General features: G+C 40.2%; 1 protein-coding gene across 1 annotated transcript in view; it reads left to right on the top strand.

Moving 5' to 3' along the window:
- Positions 1-5,014: 5,014 nt before the first annotated feature.
- The window catches only part of sh2d3cb (SH2 domain containing 3Cb), a 58,575-nt gene continuing 38,936 nt past the window's right edge, over positions 5,015-24,653 (top strand). Inside the window, exons 1-4 of the mRNA XM_085476335.1 lie at positions 5,015-5,142; positions 13,757-14,489; positions 21,890-21,929; positions 23,069-23,197. Coding sequence (XP_085332461.1) covers positions 5,124-5,142; positions 13,757-14,489; positions 21,890-21,929; positions 23,069-23,197 — 921 coding nt within the window. The 5' untranslated portion in view covers positions 5,015-5,123. The remainder of the gene's footprint in view (positions 5,143-13,756; positions 14,490-21,889; positions 21,930-23,068; positions 23,198-24,653) is intronic.

Here is a 24,653-nt window from a genome sequence, read left to right as displayed (position 1 = left end):
ACACATGCCATTACCAGAAGGTCTGCTGTGTGTCCCAGCACAGGTTTAAGAGCATGCGAGATTCCAGGAGACAGTCGGTTAATGTAAGAGAGCTGGACAGGGCTGTAGAAGGTCCTTAACCCATTAGCAGGACCGGTATCTGCTTCTTCAAGCAAGCAGGAACAGGATGAACACTGCCAGAGTTACAATAATGACCTCCAGCAGGACACTGGTGTGAATATGTCTGATCTAACAGTCAGAAACAGACTTTGTGAAAGTGGCCTGAGAACTGAATGTCCTTTAGTGGGACCTGTGATTACTTCCTGGTTCTATGGAGCCAGATTGGCATTTGCCAGAGCTTATCAGAACTGGCAGGTCCACCACTGGCACCTTGTACTTTTCACAGAGGAGAGCAGGTTGACCCTGACCACATGCGACAGACGTGAAAAGGTCAGAAGAGGGTGGGGAGAACATTGTGTTACCTGTGACATCATTTGACATGATGAGAGAGATAACCTTCATTAGTCTAACTCGGATTCAGGTTAGGCGAGTGTTACGGGCCAATCACCACCGATTTCAAAGCTATACCACCGATGTCAAACGGTGGTGGTCCAATGATCGTCTGGGGCAACATATCCATGGAGGGATGCACAGATCTCTACAGGCGAAATTGATACCACTGACCGACCCATAACGCTCGCCTAACCTGAAACCAATAGGACATCTCTGGGACATTATGCTTCGTCCATGGGTGGCTGCCAGGTTGCGCCTCAGACTGTCCAGGAGCTCAATGATGTCCTGGTCCAGATTTGAGGGGAGCTCCCCAAAGAAACAATCCGTGGTCTCATAGGGAACATTCCCCAACGCTGTTAGGCATGCATACAAGCATGTGGGGCCGTGCAAACTACTGAGATTTTGCCAAAATGGACTAGCCCGCTGCATTATTTTTTCACTTTGATTTTCAGGGCGTCTTTGAATTCAACTCTCTGTAGGTTTATTCTGAACACATCACGCTGTCCATATCAGTACAGACATCCAGAATGCCTTTTGTCCCCATTAGATCTGAAGGGCTTTCAAAGCGTGCCTTTAATTTTTTTGAGCAGAGTATATATTTGATTTACTGTTCCTCAGAATTTGAAGTGTCTTTCCTCTTTCGTGCCATGTATCACTGAATAAATAAGGTTGGTTGTAGAGACATCTGTAAACAGGCACGTTGCCAAGTGATGAAACAAACTAACATCATGTCATAATATTCTGGGTAATTGATGAAACAGCAACGACTGGATCTGGCCTCGCTGGGTTCAAAATAAAGTCAGTCTATTTGTGGTAGAATAGCCGCTGTGTAACTGCTTCCCTTTTTCAGATTTTTAGATAAAGTGGCCACAAACAGACGTAAAAGACATCCAACTCATCAAGATAATGTAGATGTGTGTAAACGACCACCAGTCAGCTGTTTTAACTGTCGTATTCGGATTCAGGAAATCAAAATCCATTCGAAACAGCCCACACTGAAGCAGACACGTTTGAAAAATCAGTGGCCACCATCACCAGATGCCGTCATTTGGTTTTGTCCCTCTCTGAATATCTTGGAGACCTCCTCAGCTCCAAACTCAGCCAGGATTTCAATTTCTTGTGGCTCAAGTATTAAATTGTTATTATTATTATTTTGTGTCGACTTGTGTGGATAATTCAATGTTAGATAATTCAGTGTGATGGCTTTTAACAGAGCAATCTCAATAATGAGATGTCCATAATGAAAACTGAAATTTGTTAAATGTAATGAAAAGTCTTATTGTGCATTCTTTTTCATTTTCCTTTGTGTTTGTCGCCTCACAGTCACCTTTCTATTGCCACTGATCTCTAACCGGAATTATTCAGTGGGGATTTTTAACTGGTTTCTCTGAGTCCTGCAGCCTGAGGGGTTTTCCTTGTGTCTCCTTCCAAGAAATGGTTTAGAGACACTGCTTGTCCTCTGAGAGCATTACTACAAAGCCTTCTATGCATTTTAAAAGAATTTTCTGTTCTGTTTTTTATTTGAACCAAGTGTGATGCATTGATCTTCTGATGCTGTGCTCACTACAGGTGCTTTGGGCCCAGCTGATCCAGCTGCGTACGTCCTGTTTCACCTCATCTCAACAGTTCAGGATACTTTGTAAAACTGCTACTATGGAAACGAGTTGCAGTTTTTTCTCAGAATACATAAACAGCTGTCACATCAGCCGCTTACAGTAAAGTTCCCAACAGAAGCTCCGCCTTTAAAGAGTCTCCTTTTTCATTTAGATTTTGTTTCTAAGAAACCAGTCATGGCCACAGTAGTGGTCCTTGACAAATAAAGAATAAAACTAAATCCCATTGTTGCTTAGTGCGGGAAGCTTGAGGCACATACATATTTCTCGGAGGCTGATTAAAATGAAAACCACCTGAGAATCATCTGAATGCTGGAATTAACATAACTGATGACATCTGCTTCAGTCTGATTGCTGACCTGGAAATAAAGCGGAATCTGAAATATTTCATCATTTCAGAAAATCTTGTGCTCCTGCCGCCTCTGACTTTCTGACTAGTCTTCAGCTTTGCATGAAAGGAGGACTGATGTCTGATATGGTCACAGAGTTTTGAACGTCACTGAGTGGAAGTGGTTAAAAAAAGTTACAAAGGTGCAGATGAATGTAAAATCCTTTCAGTTGGTGTTGGGATTTTGCTTCACCAGGAAATGTTGGCAGGAAATGTTGCAAGATGCTGACAGCTCTGTGCCTCCACCTACTGAGCCTGTAAACAGATGAAAGTCCGCGTGCTGCGCTTACATGTTTTCCTTTCCTACGATTCGTGTCTGTTAAAGAGGAACATGTTCTGTGCTATAACAGCTTGAAAAAAGCAATGAGAATACGAGCAGACAGCAACACTTGCTATTGCATATTCTTTAACATTCTGTAATATTTTATGCACTACACTTGTCTATAATTGTAGCTTTTATTTAAATACATTTGAATATATATATATATATATATATATATATATATATATATATATATATATATATATATATATATATATATAAGATAAGATAAGATAAGATAAGATAACCTTTATTGGTCCCACACTTGGGAAATTTGTTTTGTCACAGCAGGAAGTGGACAGTGCAAAAGTTATGAGGCAAAAATTAGAATACAATAAGAATAAATACAGTACACAACTGTACAGAATAGAATAAAATAAAATACTATATACAGTAGAATAAAATAAAATAAATATACAATAAGATACAAATAGAATACAAATACAAATACTATATACAACTGAGTAAAAATACAACGATGACAGAAAGGATTATTGCACTTAGTATTATTGCATATGTATGGATGTGTGTGCTTGATCAGTTAAAGTCTTTATTATGGAGTCTGACAGCAGTGGGGAGGAAAGACCTGCGAAATCTCTCCGTCCCACACCGTGGGTGCCGCAGTCTCCCACTGAAGGAGCTGCTCAGTGCTGTCACAGTCTGCTGCATGGGGTGGGAGATGTTGTCCATCAGGGATGACAGCTTAGCCGCCGTTCTCCTGTCACTCACCACCTCCACTGGGTCCAGAGGGCATCCTAGAACAGAGCTGGCCCTTCGGATCACCCTGTTCAGTCTCTTCCTGTCCCCAGCAGAGATGCTGCCGCCCCAGCAGACCACGCCATAAAAGATAGCAGAAGCCACCACAGAGTCATAGAATTTCTTCAGGAGTGGGCCCTCCACTCCAAACGACCTGAGTCTCCGCAGCAGGTACAGCCTGCTCTGCCCTTTCCTGTAGAGGGCGTCTGAGTTATGAGTCCAGTCCAGTCTGTTGTTCAGATGAACACCACATATATACCCTAAGACAGCTGGGATAGGCTCCAGTGCCCCCCGCGACCCCGAAAAGGATAAGCAGAAGTGAATGGATCGATGGATGGGCGGATATTTTTCTTAAGCCAAACTTCACGTGTTTTTATTCTTCAATTCTGTCACATTGGTTCTCAAACTGCAGCACGGGCCCCATAGTGGGGCACAGAACCACGAATGACATAATTTGGAGGAACTCCCCCCCCCCCCCCCCCAAAAAAAAAAAATGTTTGGGGGGGGGGGGGGGGGGGGGGGTTAAAATGTTTTAAAAATGGGGACAAGATAAGATTTTTTTTTCTTCTGCAGTTGGGTCATGCCAGAAAAGGATTTTGAATCACTCCTTTTAGAAATGTTTAACATGCAGGGTGTTTCAGGGGAGTTTGGACACCACCCAGTGATTTTAAGAACTGAAACAGGAAGTGAAACTATTTAAATGGCAGTGTTTGCTTTTAAAAGACTTTTTAAAAATTGGTTTAAATTAGACTTTTTAGGCTTTGTCTTGGTATGGTGTACAGCAGAAACATGCCAAACACAGGCAGGACTGCGTTACTTAAAGGATGCATTATTTTATTGATCATCAGTGTCTCTTTTTTCTACTTTTGATCAAAAATCTGAATGTATGGATAAAGCTTATGATGCAGATGTGATGAAAGAAGAAAAGCAATAAAATAAAAATAAGTATATTAAAACACACACACACTAGATACCGATGGATACTGTAAACATCTTCACGTGTTTGATTATGGCATACATACATAATCAAACATTATACAGTTTGCTAAAAGGCAACAACAGACAAGAGATGATTTATTGGTAAACAGTCCACACGTCTTGAATATATCTTTAAATTCATAACTGCTGCTAATGTTTCTTGTGTATAGATTATAGAGATGCCAAAAAAAGAGTTTCCAGCTACCATTGTGTATCTACTAGTGTCTGAATTTAAATTATATTTAAAGTAAAAATATATAATTTTCTTGTAGAAACCACAATGAGATTTCCTGTTTGTTGGTTTGTTGGTTGGGTAGTGAGTTAGTGAGAAAACAGTAATTTGCTGTTGCACCTCTCACTTCCAGTGTAAAGTGACGATAGGACTTGTCATCTGATTGCTACAAGACAGCACAGCAAAAACTTGAAATTTTACCCCCAGCTTCCGCTGCGTTCACAAGACAGGAAGTAGATTCATTCTGTTGAGTAAAGAGCATGGTGCTGGAAAGACGTGGAGGACACTTTTAAAGAGTGCTTTACATGTTATTAGGAAGCCCACACACTCCACCAGTGAGCCATGAGCAAACGGAAACTAAGTAAGTTATGGTTTTTTTTCTGATGGGGAATTATTTGGAAAAGTACTTGTCGTCTGTCGCCCTAAAGGATCCAGCAAAAGTAAATCAAATCCGTCAGTGAGAGAAGCACCTGATGGTGGACTGAACTTTCTCTGATTTTAGGCTGATTTTAAAAACTGTTTAAAGTTTTATATTTTGGTGTAAAATACTAAAAAGAAAAGGTAGTGACAGCAGAATTCACACAAAGCATACACAGTAAAAAAAAAATCTTTGCTCTGAAATCCAGCAATATTTTTTTCTAAAGTTTAGATCGTCCAAAGGTCACAAGATAAAACTGGTTGGGCATGACATGAATTAAAGTTGTGCTTATGTTCTATACAAAGCTTAAAACCTCAGTTTCAGGACTGAAACAGTCATTTTCCAACATTTTTGTTGGATGACTTATCAGTCATCTTACAACATTGCAGATCTACTAACAAGGATGTTTAAATTTAGGTGAAAGGTGTAATCCTTCTAAGTAATAGTACAAACGTTGTGGCATCAAACTAGCCTGTGTCTCTCTGCCGGGCACGCAGCTTTTTCTGAGATAAATCTACAAATTTCATGTGACATGTTGTAAATAGATATTTGGGATCTTGATCATCCATCCGTCCATTCTCTTCCGCTTATCCTTATCAGGGTCATGAGGGGATCTCAGTTCAATTCAGTTCAACTTTATTTATATAACTCCAAATCACAACAACAGTTGCTTCAATGTGGTTTGTATGGTAAGATGAGGACCATATGATAAAACAGAGAAATACCCAGCAACATTATGAGCAAGACCTTTGGCGACAGTGGGAAGGAAAAACTCCCTTTTAACAGGAAGAAACCTCCAGCAGGACCAGACTCAGGGAGGGGCGGGGCCATCTGCCGCTAACAGTAGGGGTGAGATGAGGAAGACAGGGCAAAAGACATGCTGTGGAAGAGAGTCAGAGATTAATAACAAGTAATAATTAAATGCAGAGAGGTCTATTAACACATAGTCAGTGAAAAAGAAATGCATTATGGGAATCCCCCAGCAGCCTAGAATTATTGCAGCATAACTAAGGGGGGATTCAGGGTCACCTGATCCAGCAGTAAACTGTACACTTTAGCACAAAAGAAAGTCTGATCTTACAAGTAGAGATGTGTCTGTCTCCTGAATCCAAGCTGGGAGCTGGTTCTACAGAAGAGGCCTGAAAACTGAAGCCTCTCCCTCTCATTCTATTTTCAAATAGTAAGCCGGCAGTCTGAGAGCGAAGTGCTCTAACAGGTTGATATGGTACGATGAGGTTTTTGAGATAAAATGGAGCCTGACTATTCACAATCTTGCATGTGAGGAGCAGGATTTTAACTTCAATTCTGGATTGATGAGAATACATGAGAAATATGCCCTCTTTCTAGTCCCTGTCAGAACTCTGGCTGCAGCATTCTGGAGCAACTTTGAGGGTTTTTAGGACATCCTGATAATAATTACAGCAGTCCAGCTTAGAAGTAGGAAGTAAGCCTAATAAGCCGTTTGAAGACATAAATTTTTAAAAACGTTTTACACACAGGTGATAAATTACCATTAAATGTTCTAAACTGTGTTGTAGAAAAGTCCAGTGACTGTGTATCTGCAATGGAAGCTGCAGAAACTGGACAGCGGATATAAAAACACTCTCCATGTTTAATTTGTGTGTGACGGCTGTTTTTTGTGTATTAAAGTAGTTATCAGTGTTGTTTTTGCAAAGCAGATCTTGATCTCAGTCAGACTTCCTGACACAAAAATATTTTTACTGCTGCCTTGCCACTTCTGCTTACTCTTATCACTGCGGCTGGTGCTGCACATTTTACTGTAATTGATAGTTCAAACACCTCCCCCTCTGCTGTGGTCTTCTGTTTATTCTTTTAGCTAAATTCTGTTGCTGTCTTTAATAGTTCTGCCATTTTTGATGTTCACTTGTGTTCAGTTCACTTTCTTTGCTTTTTTGTCTGTCGCTTGCAAACCTTTTTCATGTGTTTGACTGTTGGTAAATTGCTGTTGCCATCTTATTTTTCCAAAGCCCGACGTAACTGCTACATGCAAAGGTAAAGCTGTCAGCTGAAGCTCACTGGCCTGGTTGGCAAGCTGCTTCCATAGAAAGGATATTTGCACTGGCTACAGATAACTAGTGAGGACAGATTGGACTTCACAGCAAGCCTCAGTGCTGAAGAGGGATTCATCATTTATTAATAAAAGCCAAAAGAATTTGAAACAATTTATTAAATTTGCAACCAGATATTGTTTATTGTATGTTTTTAAATTATGTTTTTAATCTGATTGGAATATCAGAGCAGCCAAATGACAAAAGCAGCGTCTTAAATTTGGTTTTGAGTCTGGTCTCCTAAAGACAACCTGCAGCCTGTCCTAGCAGACTCAGACTGACACAGTCACTCTCTGACTGACTTTCTAATAACTACCTACTTATTTGTAAATGCAAACAGATTGCCTACGCATGGCAGTCAATCTTACTCAGCACCCAGTTTGCGTCTTTGCAGTCGGAGGTTCTCCTTTTATTCAGCTGGTTGTATTCATGTTATATTCCCATTTAAAGCAAAGCTGCAAACGCCTTTGTCATGTTACAGTTAAATGATATACTGCAGCAGCTACGTCACTGTTTGTGGAGGAATTTCTGAATTTATTTTTCTTTGAGCTTCTGGCTGGATTATGAAAGTAGGTTTCTGTGTATGTGGATGGCAACAGATATGTGATCTTCACTGATTTATCATACTTAGTTGCCACATTTTCACAAAGCGATTTCATGCAATTGCTAACTTTCAATCTAAAAAATAAGAGCAGACTAACTCAGTTTTGATGCACCAAAGTGAGACTGAAGTGAGTGATCGCAGTCCTTCGAAGCAACCATTTCAAAAGCGAGTAGGGAACTTGTTCATTGCACAAAGTTACAGTAATTTTAGTTGGACCGCCGTCTTCCACCACAGTTTTTCTTGGTGTGACTTTAGCGTAACACACTGAAAAGAAATGTTACTTTGAACCAACTTTAATAATTACCCTATTTTGTTACAGCTAAGTTTATTAGTTGTACTCAGACTGTAATTTAATATAAACCTTTTACTTGAAGTACAGATTCTCACTTTGACAAATTGTTTGTGTTGATTATTTTCATGGTAAGTTATTTTTAATTTTAGGTACAGTGAAATAAACAGTGTTAACCTAGAAATCCCAATTTTCTGTTGCTACAGTGGAGTGCAATGCAACACTTTTTCAGTGTAGAAGCATTTTTAAAATTAAGCAATCTCTAGTGGTTATATGTAAAAGCATATAAATAAAATGAGCTCAGGTGGCCACTTTTAGATCGGGCACAATCCTTACTTACCTATATACGCTCAGTCACCATAAACTTGAACCCCAGTGCACTCTAAGTCTGCTGGAGACTCTAAGTCTGCTGGAGACAAAATGAATGAAAACCATCCATTATCTGAACTGAATCTGAACTCATTCATACCTTAGATTATTTCAGAATAACCATTCAACACAACATGCATGTCTTTGGGCTGCGGCAGGAAGCTGGAGCATCAGGAGAGAACACATGACACTAAAGAAGTGCCCTGAAACAGGAACCTCTTCCTGTGATGCGACATTGCGACCCACACCATGATATGATAAAATACATCTTCTTTAACATCTGTTGATATCAGTCACAAATATATTGAGCATTAAAAATCCCCCCAAAACCTTAGTGTAACTTATCACAGGTTACATTTATAAATATTATAATATGGAACTGTATCAAAGCGGAGGAAGTAATCTAAAGCAAACATATTTGAAAATGTCTTGTATGTATGGTACATAAGACATGAATAATATTACTATATATTAACTCTTAGTAGAGCTGAAGTAGAAAAGTAGTAGTAGAAGCACAGAGACAGTGGTATTAGACGAGTCTGGTAAAAGAGGCTGATGTAAGTTTATTTGTGCAAGCCCATAAATGAATGTGCTCTATTGGCGCTCGTTCCAGTGTGTCCGCTGTTGCTTTGTCCACTGTTCCACTTACAAACATCTTTTTGCTCCATTGTTAACGAAGCATAGACGTGCCTTTGTGCTGTTTGAAGGGACAGCGGCCCGGCTGAGCGCACAGAGCTGAGCTAAGAAAAGACAGCGAATTCCTGCTGACAGGACAACAGGCCTCTGTGCATCTCTTCTTCTGCTGCTTGACTTGGTAGCTGTCTTATAAAAACTGATTTTTTGAGGCAGCCTGAGGACATTTATTCGCTCTGTGAAAACAAATCAGCTTCAGGCTTCGGGACAACAAAAACCTCCAATGGAGCTCAGTTGAGTAGTTTTAAAAAGTTCAAATTTTAGAGTCACGTTGTTGCTTTAAGTGTCACGTTGTCCTTTGACATTTACAGAAATAGCCAAGGATCATAAATGCTGAAGTGAATCTGTTTGCTGCAGAAAAACATTAATTTTGGAACATCGTGGCATTATTTTTCTTAACAGAAATTGGCAAAGGACGTAGCTGCAAATTTTGTAAAATCTGCTTGTCTGCTGTTATAATTTGGCACTATATACATAAATCTGATTAGAGTTAACAGTAGATAATTTTTCCTTAGTTCCTCAAAGTAATTGTATCTCAAAGAAAGCGAAACCATTTTAAAAACAGAATGAACTCAACGCCTAACAAGTTCTTTGGGATTTTTGAATGTTTCTACAACCAAGCGAATACAGTTGCTACCAAAATAAAACAGGAAGTGCATGTCAGAGAGACAAAGCATGCATTGACAACAAACAGAGGGAGACAAAGGGAGTGAAAAACAGTCCAGGTAGCAGGCACGCACAGTCGGGCCTGGTCTGGGCTACTTTTGGTACGTACGGTTCAGTTATGGCACCATCAGGTGCTCTGTGGGCATAAAGCAGGTCAGGCATGGGTTATAGAAAGTACTATGTGGGCCAGATGTGCCCCAGATGTCACAACTGATCTGACCTCTGGCTCAAGGTTCAGTGTGGTTCATAGAAAACCACAGATGTGGGCCATATCTAGGACAAATGTTCACTTCTCTCTGAGATGAGACAGGACAGCACTAAAAAACACAGAGAAGGGGATGAATTAAGTAAAAACAGAAGCAAAACTGACCATAAACTTAACAAAACCCAACAGTATAATAAGGAATAAATGACACAAAGGGAAATGCCCATATCTGTTTATTGGAAAGAGAGGAGGTTTTTAAGTTGATTGTTTAGTACTACAGTGTTTAACTTAACTCCACTGAGTGGGATTTACTCTAAAATATGACAGGCAATAAAGAACATTTTCTCATTTTTATGGTCATGGAAATCGATTAAGAACAATGTGGAAGTGACACATGCTGGCTCAAGTGTAAAAGATAACATCCACCCGCCATCAACCCCATCTTTGTATCTCTCTCCAAATCATGAGTCCATGTTTAGCTGCTGAATTAAATAAACAACAGTCAGTGCCTCCAGAGCCTAATTGGTCCTTTGGGAAAACACTTGAACACTGGTGAAAGTTCGGGAGCTTCACCTCATAAGAGAGAAACAAGGGTACGATGACATTCCTCAAATGCCTCCAACGCAAAGAAAACATGTTGGTTTGCAGCTGTAGGTCTAAATAGGGACATAATGGCTCTGCACTGATGCTAATGTGTGTTTAAAATGTGCATGTTCATGTCACTAAGGGGCTAACCCAAATTAAAAAGATGACCCTGTGCAGGGATCAGCCAGTGCATCACTGCAAAACGAGCCAGATTAAAATCATTTTGTCGCGTTTAATCTTGATGAATTTGGGGTTTTTCAGTTTTTAACACACACGTTGTGTTTTCCTGTTTTTCTATTTTTTAAAAGATAAAAGATGACAAAGAAATTGATTGAACTCACTCAGCAAGCAAAAAAGTTGAGAAACTCTCTGACTAAAGATCTAAAGCCAGAGAATATAAAGACGTCATGAACTAAAAAAACAATTAAAAAAAACTGCATGTTTATGTTTCTAAAACAATTCTGATAAACAAGCTTGAAATCACAGACTGTATACAAAAGATGGAGGCTACCATGATGTCCTTTCTTTTTTGAGCTCTTATTTTGAAGATAATTTTAAACACAGTCTCACAGTATTTTAAAAGGATTCCAGGAATAATCTGACTAACAATGTTGCCTGGTATGAGTTACGGTATGAGTCATCTAAAGATTTTACTGAGTAAACGTCTATTAGCAAGTAACAAATCTGTAAAAAATAAAACAAACATGTGGGTATATAAAGTCTGTGGTTCTGACTAGAGATGGCACGATACCACTTTTTTATGTCCGATACCGATACCGATATCATAAATTTGAATATCTGCCGATACCGATATGAATCCGATATAGTGTTTTTTAATCAACAAAACTGTTTTTTAAATATCTTGCTGCATTTTGTATAAGTTCATACTCAAGTTTAAAACAACAACTACACTAAAGCTATTCTGTTATACCTGTATGCAAAAAAAAAATATTTCATAGTTCAGCAATACTGATCAATCTAATAAACTTAAACCTACACCATCCTCCCTATTCTGGTATTTTAAAGAGTACTTAGCATAAATATTAAGCAACCTAACTAATAGGGCTCCAACTCCCAGCAACAACAAAAATAAATAAATAAAAAATAGGGAACCACCCCTCACGCGCCACCTCATGATGCTTAATCGACGTAATCAACCTTAATTTGATGCAGTGTGAAAAAAAATGCACAGAAATCAATTATTTTTCAAGAAATATTAAATAGATTCAACATCTTTCTTCAACAAAATTGCAGACTGCACAGATTGTACCTTCCCAAAGGAAAAAGTACTATAGCTTACTAGGGTATATTAGACTTAATAGTTACTATATACAGTAATTGACTTCTATTCATTTTACATCAAATTAAAACTTTGGGTGTCAGATAATTATTTATTAAAAGCTAGACATTTTAAATGAGAATAAGAAAGAAAAGTATGTCTTTGTGCCCCCTTTTCCCTGTTAATGCCCTATCGGCCCCCCTGGCTAAACTTTGCTAGATCCGCCCCTGCACAGTTACCAGCGTCAGCTACGTAGAAAAAGATCCTCGAGTAGAAAGTAATATTAAATACATTCTAACAACAGCTGATCAAGCTTAAACGTGCTGCTGTTGTTCAGCCGCTGGTTTCCTCTTTCTGGTGCAAAGTGGGCCAAAAGCAAACTAGAGACACGACTGGCGACAGAAAAGCCGATCAGCTGATCGTTAAGCAGTTTCATGATTGAAGTAGCAGCAAGAAGAGGCAGTCGCTCCATATATCGTTTGTTAAGCTTAACACAGGAATGCTTTACAAACATTCAGAGATGGACTTACACACTTGCTTTACTTCTCTCGGGGATAACTTTGTCGGAGATGAAATGCCGGGTTGCTAGCGAAGCTCCACATGCTATCCAGACCACCGACAGGTCCTGCATGCCACAGCCGCTCTATCACGTGATGCATACTGCTCCGACGTGCTAACGTTCTGAGGTGAGTTACGGCGTGTTGCAAGTTTTGTGAGGTGCTTTCGTGATATTTAATGGATCGGATTACATTTTTTATTTTTCTCCGATATCCGATCCAGTAATTTAGGTCAGTATCGGACCGATACCGATACCTAATATCGGATCGGTCCATCTCTAGTTCTGACACAAGCCTATCACTGTTCCTAAAAAGGTGTTGTTTACTTTATATATATATGGTTAGGTTTATATATGGTTTATATATATGGTTTAGGCCCTATAAAGGCACTACTAATTACTCGGTTAGGGTTTGAAAAACACGCGGTTTTTCTGTGGTTTGGTTCAAAATATGAGGTTACAGGTCGACTATTGCATTTGAATGTGATGCTTGTTGCTATTGCAATTTGTGACATGCTGTGAGTGAGAATGAGCCCTGCTGCACAAAACCTTTGGACAGAAATGTGAGACAGCAACAGCTTTGAGAAAACATCTGTATACGACACAACAGGGAGGAAACAGCTGGCATTTTAGGTCACTGCCAGGTGTTTCTTTCTTCTTCTTCTTCTTCTTCTTCTTCTTTTTCTTTAATAAAACCAGACCTCATACAGGGATCTGACCAGGAAGCCAAAAATCACAGTACACTCTATACCCTGCTTACCCATCTATTTCACTCTAAATGGGACTAACATTTACAAAATGAACATCACATTTTATTAAGCAGGTCTGTCGCTCTGTGTTAGCCCTACGTCAGATTGGTGACCTGTCCAGGGTGTATACTGTGTCTCGCCCTATGATAGCTGGGATAGGCTCCAGTCTCCCTGCGTCCCTGATAAGGACAAACGGAAGAGAATATGTGGATGGAGGACTTTAAACGGGCAATTAAGACCATAAAGTCACCAGCAAAGTGTATACTGATGTCATAGATTAAATCAGAAGAGGCTAATTTTCTCATAGTCTTCTATACATTCAGACATCTTTATGCAACCAAAGGAGTCGCCCCCTGTTGGCCATTCGAAAGACTAAAATCACTTAGGCATTGGCTTCTGTGTTCTCCATCTGCGTAATTTAAAAATGCTTTTATTAATGTTTTTGCACTTAAAAAAAAATTAAACTCCTTTTTAACTAACTCTTCTTCTCCAGATTTAAAACTGTTCGGGAGCCTCTCCAACCTCTCCTTCCGCCGCTCAACAGGGAAGAAGAGCACCAAAGCGTCCCTGGAGTATGATGGGAGCTTTTCCGGGGACAAATCTGCAGGGATGGGCAACCAGTCGGTGGACGACATGGAGTCCTGCCTCCACAGCCCCACCTACGCTCGCTCCTGTGAGATGTACACACATGTGGGGACTGTGCCTCGCAATGACAAGCAGAAGAAGAGCTTCAAGGGGCTAAAGGAGAAGAAGACCAAGACAGAGGAGGAGGAGGAGGAGAAAGGGATGAGTGAGAGGCAGGGCAATTTGAAGGCGGGAGAGCATGTCCGGGACTCGCCCCTGCTTGGTGCTCTGACAAGCCTTAGTGCGAACAACATGGAAAAGCCTCAGCCTGCTTCTACGTTGGCCCGGTCACTGCCAGTGACACCGACATCCAGCCCGACTTCACCTTTGACCTCAGAATCTGACAGCTGTGATCCTGCTGTGGAATTTTTAACCAGCAGTGAGGCATTAAAGAGCAAGAATGATTTAGAAACAGCCAGAGAGCCTTCAGTTAAGAGCCACAAGGCTGCTTCGAACCAGGATCTGTATGTGCCGATGGATCCTATAGCTGAAACAGCCCACAGCCACCTGGACCCCCAAACAGAGAGACTGCGAGGCGTCACACGTACACAGGAAACCACCACAACCATGAAAAGCTCACAGGAAGTGGAGTATGCTGACAAGTGAGATGTTTATTTATTTTTCTCTCAGAAGATGCAGGTCAGAAATACACAGCCTGATTGTTATTCAGGCAGTCAGTTCATATCAGTAGAAAAACGTTTTTAGTTAGAAACATAAGAAAAACAGACTGAAAATTCACAAAAGTGTCTTTGTGAGACTTAAACTATTAGTAGAAAATAGTAATAATCACGAGAGATTGAAAAAGGTCATGTTTCATGACCTCCTGACACCCAGCTGCTTGTTAGTGGAAATTAATTTAATATTGAGTTGACCTGAAATAAATCAGTCACTTAATCGATCACTGATCTATTAAATTATCTGTTTAAAAAGAAAAAAGATATAAATCTTAAAAATAGAGCATAAAAATTAAATCAACTTAAATTAAATTAAAAAATAATATAAAATGCACAACACTCTATAAGCTCGAGTCACTGAATCAAATAATGCTGGATGAAAATATTTAAAATGAATAGATCTAAAATGTAAATATAATGAAACAATAGAAAATATTGTCTGTAACAGAAGAGACAATGAAAGTAACTCTGTGGTAAAATAATAACTAATTAATTATCGAAAAGAAAGTAAGTAACATTATGACACTCTCTAAAAAATAAAACTCTCAAATATTCAACACGTGAAGATTAAAATGCACTGTGAAAGTGGCTGTCGCTGCGGACATGCGCAGTAGCTCCGCTCCCACTCACCGCGGCTATCAGTCAGCTGGGCGAAGCCGTGAGGACTGACCTCGGGACAAGATGTGTGAAGTTGGGGACTTAAAGTTAAGCGCGGTGAGGAGGGAAAGGTGAGAAAACCGCTTCCGCTATTAACTCTTTATCCACTGATGACACGGAGCCAGGCTGTGAGATCAGGGTTTGTGTTTCTTGAATAAGAACACACACAGTTAGTTTTTTCTGAAACAGTGAGACAGTCAGAGAAAACTATCTGTCGCGATCATCTGTTAATCTGCTTCGGGGAACAGTCTCAGCTCCGAGGCTTTGATATTTTTATCCCTTCGGTCGCTTTTTTTTCGTTTGAAGTATATTTGTAAAGGCGGAAATAGAGGCGTGTTTTTGGTTAGTTTGGTGCCATAAAACCTGAAACGAGGATCAGTAAAACATTTACTAGCTACAAGTCGACTTTGAAGTGAGTCGGCTTGCTGGCTCTGGACCGGTCTGTTAGTTACATAAGCGGAGGAATTTGATCCTGCGCTGCTTCACTCTGAAGAGTGATAAGACTTCTTTGGCAGAGATGCAGCAGCAGGTTTAACTTCGTCTCTTTTCCACCTGACTTGTATGTCCCGCTGCATGCTGTCACAGGTTTGCGACCTTGTGTCAGTCGCTTAGTGCTGGCTTCAAGGAAAAGCATCCCACCTTCTGCTGCTTTAATCCAAATTATAAAAGAAATGAATGATTCTTGTACAAATAAAAGGCTATGAAAATACTTAAATGTTATGGCCCTGCAGGTAAAAGTCTATCTTAATCAAGCTGAAGTAAATGATTATGTCTTCCCAAATTGAACTTTTTGGTATTTTTCTTTTTTCAGTACATATCGTCCTGTTATTCCTGTTAACATTATGCTGTAATTAAGAATTTAGTTTGTAAAACTGTGAAAAAAAATCATCAGAATTTGACTTTAAGTTAGTTTTCGTTTGCAAAGATCTGTTTCAAGCTTCTAAATGTCACCAAACATTTGAGTAAAACAGCGAAGTGACGGTGTGATTCGTGTAGATGTAATTATATCTGATACCAGTGCATTACTGGAAAAATAAAGCTCAGAGGTGCCAAAATTTTACAAAGTCAGAATCACAAAAATGCTCAAAATATTGAACAAAATATTGATACGTCCAGAATCTCAACTTAATATACAGTTCATCGGACAGCTGTAATAACAGGCCTGCTAATTATCACCAGCCTGATCATTTGATTTGAACTCGCTTAACCTGCTAGAGTGAAAGTAAAAGGAAATGTGTCTGTATCTATAAAAAAGAACGTCTGAAATGACGAGAATGCTGAATATTTGGTTGTTTTACTTAAAAAATCGGCTTATGTTGTTTCATTATGAAGTCTTATTGTTAGCATTTTGGCTCCTGTCATTTTATGTATTTATGTTTTGGAGACAGAAATAACCATATCTGAAGGAAAAGGTGTTTGTCTTCATTCATAGACTGTACGTGTGCATCACACAGAAGACAGGTACCTATCAACTAGTGCTAAGAATATCAGTCACCAGCACTGACGCTAACACATCTCAGATGTTTTGTAGCAGACAGAAAGTCGTATTATTGGTCAGATAATTCTATTAAAAACTCTCCAAAAAGCACAAACAACACAGACACAGTGAGTCATGTTCAAGAAGTCCAGTTAGGGTCGACGAACACCCGTTCTTTCAAACTCGAAGCTTTAGGAGAAAGAAGATCTCCCAACCAAAAATCCTCAGTATCTGTTAAAAAAAACTAACATTAAACGGCTTTAAGACTCACATCAGCATCGAAGGAAAGCTTTTAGTTTGATTATTGACTTTCAGTAGCAGAATAAGAGGAAATGGTGTCCTGTAGCTGTCAGGGGAAAAGGCTCAGAGTGGATTTGTGGATAAACAGAGACGACTCGTCCAGCCTCTCATTAACAGTGTGTTTCTTTTAACTACTGGTGCAGTGCCTGTTCCGGGTAAGTGTAGCCCCAACTTACAGATTTTCCCTGACTGTGCAGTTAATTGAAAGTTGCTGGTTTGAAAAGACGACCGCTGTATGGTCACACTTGTTGAATGTGCGTGTAGTGAAAACATAACTGGATGACTTAAGCTGTTTGTCACAGGAAACCAAAGACTAACATTTTTTTTAAATGCCTGTTTGTCTTTTTGAGAACCAGTCTGAATTTTGTTATTCCACATTTCAACCCTGCACCCACGGGACACTACAAAGCCTTAAGATGTAGACGATGGTCTTCAAACCTCAGTGTGGGACCAAAACACCGCCATGTCGGACACTTTTAGATGTGGTATCGCTAAACTAAGTGACGTGCGTTCATGTGGATGAATGCCCTCACAAAGATATTTAAACAAACATGGCTGTGTTGGTGTGTGGGCCCCGTCCCTGCAGATAGAGTAGAGCCACAGTCACAGTAGTGGACTCACTGAGAACAGGAAAACGATGGGAACTCTTCATCCAAATGACCAGAAACCCATCAAGTTTGAGGCATATCCCGCGAACGATCGATGAGACAGGCGAATTGGAGATTTCTCAAATTATTAGTAAGTAGTAGTAAGAGTAGTTTTACCCGCAGCGCAGCCGCAGAGGTGTCATATCAGCTTTCAGCTGTTCACAGTTTCGGAGGAATTGCACTGCCCGAACTCAGCACGTTCTGAATTCTCACCTTATTGCAATAAAGGAGGTAATTCAAGTTTAAGAAGCCATCAGAGCAGAAGTGGTCACTGAGGCTGAACTTGACCTGCTTTTAAAAAGTCATCCAGGCTTGGTGACTTTCTTTTTCCACTCTGTGTTTGTTGCAGTCAGCCTCAGCTCTTTGCAACTAATGTCGTTATTAGGGAAGCGTTAAACCACAGGCAGAGTCTCTCTGACTGTGTTGCTGTTGCTTGATGGCGTAACAGCTGCTGGCAGTCGGAGCAGGAACTGCTGTAAAATTTGGTGCTGGTTTGAGGAGTGCAGCCCTGAAGTGGAGGGAGTTTCCCCTCATGGATAAGGCCACTGCAAACAGTCTTATAACTTAACAGTGAACAGACTTTAACTGTGGTTCGGTCCAAGTGTGAAGAAAAAATGTGAGCAGAAGAATATTGACCATTTGTGACAGTATCCTGTCCACGTATAAGTGGATGTTGACCACTGGTTATAAGCTGGTTATAAGCTTATTCTTAGATATAGCTGCAGGTCTCCAGTTTGTCGTCTTTAAATAGAGATAAAAACATCTATCATTATATCTCACATCAGGTGACCTGAGCCGTCTCCTTACAAAGACCTCAGGGTTGAGGGCGCTACTCTTTTATCCTCTGGGTTGTTTGAAAAGTAGTGAAAAATTTAAACACAATCACCGGGCAACCACCAGCTTTTTTCCTGTTCTCAAGGAGGTTCACATCCTATTTTTACAGAATTCGTCATTAATAAGTAATAAGCTACATTCCTCATTGCAAGGAAATGACTGAGTCATTATGTGTTTTGAATGGAAAAATCAGCTTAACCTTTTTATAAATAATTACATGAATATAACAAATATATAATAGAATACAATATAAATGTTCTGAACCTGCATTTATTGGTTAAGTAATAAGCTACAGTCAATTACAAGATAGATAAAAAGAAAAAGTGTAAAAAAAAATTTGCATTTGCACTTTCAGTATTTACTGCTATCACTGTGGTCGTTTGCTGTCACCCGATATCTGATCCACATCGAACGACTGTATCCATACTCGCTTTTGAACCATTTGGAACATCTAGAAGAGGCTTTCATTTATTTTATTTTATCCTGTGAGGGAGAGGTGCTCTCTGTTTTTATTTGCTCCAAGGATCTCAGAATTGGAACATCCTGATACTTGGAAACTTGGAGTTTTTCAGTCCTGAGTTTGAAAAAGCAGGTATGGAGCAGCTTTTACTGGAATGAATGGGGTGCCGTGTTGTAACCTGGGAGTTTTGTCTTCGTCTGACTTCCTGTTTATTATATTGTCCTCAATAATGCCATAAAAATACCCTCCTCCTCCTTCCTAGCCCTAAAGGGTTTAATCTAATAATTAAAACAGCCAGTGAGCGTTGGCATCATTCCCAAACAGCACAAGCAGTATATCAGGGCTTAAAATCATCTGCGTGGGGTTTAGTTTTTGAATGCCAGCGCGTTTCTCATGCTGTATGTCCACATCTGTGAGTGTGTGCTGCCTGTTCTCAGAGTTTGTATTTGGGAACAAAAGGTCACCTCCCTTGACTCTTGGAAGTATGCAGCCAGTTGAGGAAGAGCAGAGAGTTTCACCCTGCCAGTGTGCTGTGTTTCTGCGCTGACATAATGCATCAAAGCTGTCAGAAAGAAACAAAGCTTTTGCTTTTTGGGAGTTTTTTTTGTTTAAAGCATCATTTGAAAAGTGTCAGTGGTCCTCTGGGTGCTGAGTTTAGTTTTGTGAGCCCCACAGGCCTCAGATTTGGTGAGGATCCAGCTGTTGTGTGGATGGACATCATGGAGAAAAAATGTTTCTTTTGCTTCAGTCTTGAAAAACAGACGGTTTGCAGATACGAGCGGGAATATTCCCGATCCTCCCTGGAGGAGTTTGTTGGGTTGCATGTTGTTGCTGGGCGGTGTCGAATGAACTCACTGCTGCTGTCAGAGAGTTTCGCAAGAGGGCCAATGGACAGCAGACAGCATAAAGCATGTACAACTTCTGCTGCTGCTACCAGAACTAACTGATAATACTGCTACTCACTTATCAAGATATGGGATTTTTTTAAAAATCAAGTAAATTATGATGACAAACAATAAGGAAAATGTGCTGTTTGAAAACAGGGCTGTTGGATTTCCAGCCTTTAATCAAGGCTGAACAATAAAAGACAAAAGCTGAATGTGACCGTGATGACAGTTGTTTGCTGTTTTATCTGATACCATAGAGTTGCTATGTCAATGACCACGACTCTGCAACAGTTTAAACTCTAATCTTACATGAGTGCGACAGGAAATATGTCACAGTAGATGAAAATTACAAAACACGTTGAATGTTTGTTGAAAGTTGCATAAAATGTGGTTTCTGGAAACAGCAGGCGCTGTAGACCCCCTGGCTACATTTAGTAGTTACCTGACTCAGACACACTGAATCCTGTGGAGCTTCAGTGGATGATGTAGCAGTGTCAGCTATTTCACCACCTTGCAGACTCTACTTTGATTCTGACGCGTCGCAGAAGCGACCCTCTTCTCGGCAACTCTAAAAATAGTGCCAGCTGTAGCTGCACAGAGCAGATGGGGGGTTAGGACGACATGGTATGGTGTAAACATGACATGCAAACACTCAGCTGCAGTGTTTTAACTGACTCCCAGCTATAGACTGTATAAAAGTTGGACATAAATATTGTGGCGTCTCATACTGGTTAGTAAAACACCGTCATGAAGCTTTGAGCTCAGCGGCCTCTTGGTAGTTTGAAACCAGACATGACAGGCGGAGGTGGGCGGGGGGAGAGGTCTGACTGAACCACCCCACAGTTGCTAGTTAACAACTTCTCAATTACAAGTCATTGGCAGCTGATCAAGCGGCGGGCGATTCTCTCTCCTCTAACAAGGCTCCCTGAGAAACACGAGAGCTATACTGAAACTTTGATGTTTTATGATTTTTTTTAATAACATGCTGACGTCAGCCATTTTTTTTTATTACAATATGATCAAGGGCAAATGCTTACCCTACCTAGGTACTCGTGACCCCCAAGGCCTAGCTTACTGTTGTGAAGTTTGAAGACGATCCATAAAAACTTTCTGGGTAATATAAAGTTTTTAATGATTGTCACATTTGCTGTGATCTTTTTCACCTAAATTAAATCAGCGCTAGATGCTGTTGAAGACACAAAATATGAGAATCATATGTTAAAAACACTAGACTGCTAACAGACAGACCGATTACATACTTGATTACAATATGAGCTTAAAGTAGCAACTGAGACCAGAAACTATTTAAAATTGTGTTTAGTGAGGTCATACAGCAATGCGCTGAGTGCTGTTTCACATCGACTTCTATACAACGTCTTTGTCCCCCTGGTGGTCATTAAAAAGAATACACATTTAGGGCACTACCACTTTGGCTTGACTTTTCCGACACAGAAACTAGTCATTGGTCCCAGATTCTTCCTGCTTGGATCTTTATTGTATGTTGGTCGATTTTTCTTTTCCCATAGCTGCTCTGTTGATCTCTACTGAGCAATTCATGAACAAAGAAAAAAAACAACTTAATTTATTCAGAGCAGCCATCATTCATGAAAACACAGTGCTTGTATCGCATCCAATAAATAACAAAAAATTAAAAGTCGAAGAAAAATAAATAAACAAATACTAACCTGACCAATACAGGATTTTAAAGACTGATACTGATATTTGGTGATTTAGTTTTTTTCTAGCAGACAGATGAAACAAACACATTTTTCTAAAATGTGTTAATCGTAGTTATTTATTTATTTACTTGATTGACATCTGCTAAACTCTGCTCAGATCACCTAGAGCTTATTTGTGGCATTGGATGTGTTGAAGAGAGAGAACCCTCTTCTATAATTTGCTTAGTTCAATATTTATTTTGCCCTGTTATTAATACCTCATTAGACTCTTTTTTTTTTTAGAAACTTTCCTGTGAATTATTAGCTGTTAGGTAACTGGGGACTCTTACAAGAAAAAGTTCAAACTAATATTCTTAATAAATCAAACTTGTTTCCTTTGTTTTTTAGGCATCAGGACATGACAGATGGTGGAGGAGAATATGTGAAAGTAAGCTTACCTTTTTGTGCGACTTTAAAGTACATTTGACTCTCATTTTGATTCAGCTTCCTTTTGCTTTCTCACTTCCTGTGGTCAAGCCTTTTTCCAGCTGTATATGGACCTCTCAGCAAACCTCTGTGATTCCCTACACTCGGCTCTGTGGCTCTAATTCAATCAGGACAGTGACAGAAAAGCCTCGGGGAATGCAGCCCCTCTGCGGTGACATACTTTTGAGCTGACTTGGTTACCGCTGGAAATGGTGGCGTCTCGGCCGGCGGCCTTGTTTAGGAAAGGTGGAGAGAGACCCGGAGAGCAAGATGATTTCCACTCCATTGACTTATAATTAGATACTTGACAAACACACTTCTCTAAATGTTACAAGCTGCCAGTGAATGATAATGCTAATGAAATTAGAGCTGGAGGCTTCCAGGTCTTTACCTCACAACACACACACCATCTTATTTTGTTTTGAAGTGGTCCTGGCCCCGTTCCCAGTCTTTGATTCCCAGTTCAACGGGGCAAACCATTCTGTCAAAGAAGAAGGGGGTGGGAGGTGTCAGGGACCAGAAAAACAACATGTCACCTATAAAGCTGAGGAATGTGTTTGTGTGTGTGTCCACACTCCCAGTATTCCCAGCTTGTCCTTAACATAAATTTTTGTATACAGTAGCTTCTTCTTCTTCTTCTTTTTGCATAAAGACACGACAGACAAAGGCCGCTGAGCGATGACCCCCATCTAACAATGACGTTGCCACAGTGACAAGGCCAAAACTCCAGCATGGGTCTGGGTTTTGGGCCTCTGGTGCCGCCACTGTGGATGCCAGTGTGGGAATGCCAGAGCTGTCAATCCTCCCTCTCTCTATTCCTCCTCCCTCATCCCACTCTTTCCTCTGTTAACAGACATTCACACAAAAACAGCAGAGAAGGCTGCAGATTGGCTACATGCTTGTATTTTAGCCATTTCTTTAAAAAGCCAATCTGGTTTACATTTTTTTTCAGGAAGGAAAAACGCAGGAGATAAAAGACTCTGCTGGGATTTGACCTTTAGCCAGCAGAGGTCACACAATGGCTTAAACTCATGTTGTTGCCTTCCTGTGTTCGTACATGGGGAGGTTGTTTCTCAACGTGCGCCTGTCATGTCTTTTAAGTTCTCCAAGGAGAAGTTCTGGTTGGAGCCGCCGTCTGAGAAGCTGAGGAAGCAGCTGGAGGAAGAGCTGAGGCTGAGCGGCACAAACCTGAAGAGCCACGCTTGGTACCACGGATGCATCCCCTGGCAGGTCTGCCTCTGACATACGCACATGCAAATACACACTTTTTTTTTTTTTTTTGCAGCTGTTGCATGAAAATGTCATAATTTTTAAAAACGCTTCTCATTACTTGTGTCATTTAGGGTTACACAAAAAGGATATGAATAAAGGATGTTTTTAGCTTTCATGCATTAAGGTCAGACAATGTTGAGAGAATCAGTTCTGGACTTTATGCACTGTTACTTATGCAGCACTCAGCAGTTGTTCAATGTTTAGGCATCGAGGGGTACTCAGTTGTTACGAGACAATTACACAGCGTCACTTGCATGGAACTGGGCATCACACGGGCCAGACTCTAATGGACTGTTTAATTTTGACCAAGCATTTCCAGGGCTGCAAAAAGAAACCAACACTGAAGTGACAAAAACATGCAGTTCCTCTAATGGCCACTTGAGGCTGACGCCCATGTCAAAGTATATCCAGCAAACAGACATGTTTACAGCCTTGTTCAAAAAACACTATTGAGCTCTCTTATCCACTGTATGAATTTTATTAATCTTAAGGGTATGACTGTTTTGAATGACAGGTGAGTCAACAGGTAGACCCAACAACTACCTGCTAGGCCTGACCTCCATTAAATTGACTCACCGAACTAGACCTCTCAACCATGTTTGGTATCTTGCGGAGCACTTTTAATGATGTTATCTGGCAAATAATATGGCTTGCTTTGTAGTAAATACTTTCCATGAATTTGGTTGTAGGTAGCATTAGCTAGTAAGTTTAAATATGTATGAATATTCCAGCTCTAAGAAACTAAGAAATGTGGTATTGACCAAAGACGAAGCTTCAAAATGCAGAGGCTTAAATCAGTGGGTGATCTCACAATGGCTACGTCTATTTATAGTCCAATTGCCCAACTGTGGTTCTGACAGCTACGTCAGGTAATATCTGGAAAAGTACATGTGGGGGAGAAAAAAAACAGTTCCCAGCATCTGCCCTGCAAGCAAGCAAGCACGTGTTTTCACCACAAACCAGCTGTGAACATTACGTAACAAAAATGGCTTTAGTTTCTTAGTTACTGATCGACGTCACTACAGACTAGAGCGTGGGATAGTAATCGATTAGAAATGCAGCAATGAAACAAAAACAAGAGAGTGGAAATAGTGGGCGGTGGTGGTTAAGTGGGTGTGAGGATGGTAGTGAATGGGGGGAGGGGGGGTATGCTCTCAAAGGTTGGTTTAATTTTAGTTTCTTTACTTTTCCTTTCACTTTTTTAAAACATTGGACTCCAGCTGCTTCATCACCAAAGTTGCGAGGCTTGTGATGAAGCAACTGGAGCTAAAGAAAATTAGTATACTTAACCAATCAGGGAAACCTTCAGGAGTACTACACATCTCCTGACCCAGAGTGTAAGTGAGCGTGAACCAAAGAGTCAAAGTTTGTTTTTCAGCACGCAACAAAAGTCTTGTAGGAGTGTACATTTCCA

The sequence above is a fragment of the Copadichromis virginalis genome, linkage group LG12, assembly GCF_057382275.1.
Source record: "Copadichromis virginalis isolate Kocher_CV1m ecotype Utaka linkage group LG12, C_Virginalis_male_GT1.1, whole genome shotgun sequence".
Lineage (NCBI taxonomy): Eukaryota > Metazoa > Chordata > Actinopteri > Cichliformes > Cichlidae > Copadichromis > Copadichromis virginalis.
The sequence above is the reverse complement of the archived record's forward strand: the minus strand, read 5'-3'. Positions and strand labels throughout refer to the sequence as shown.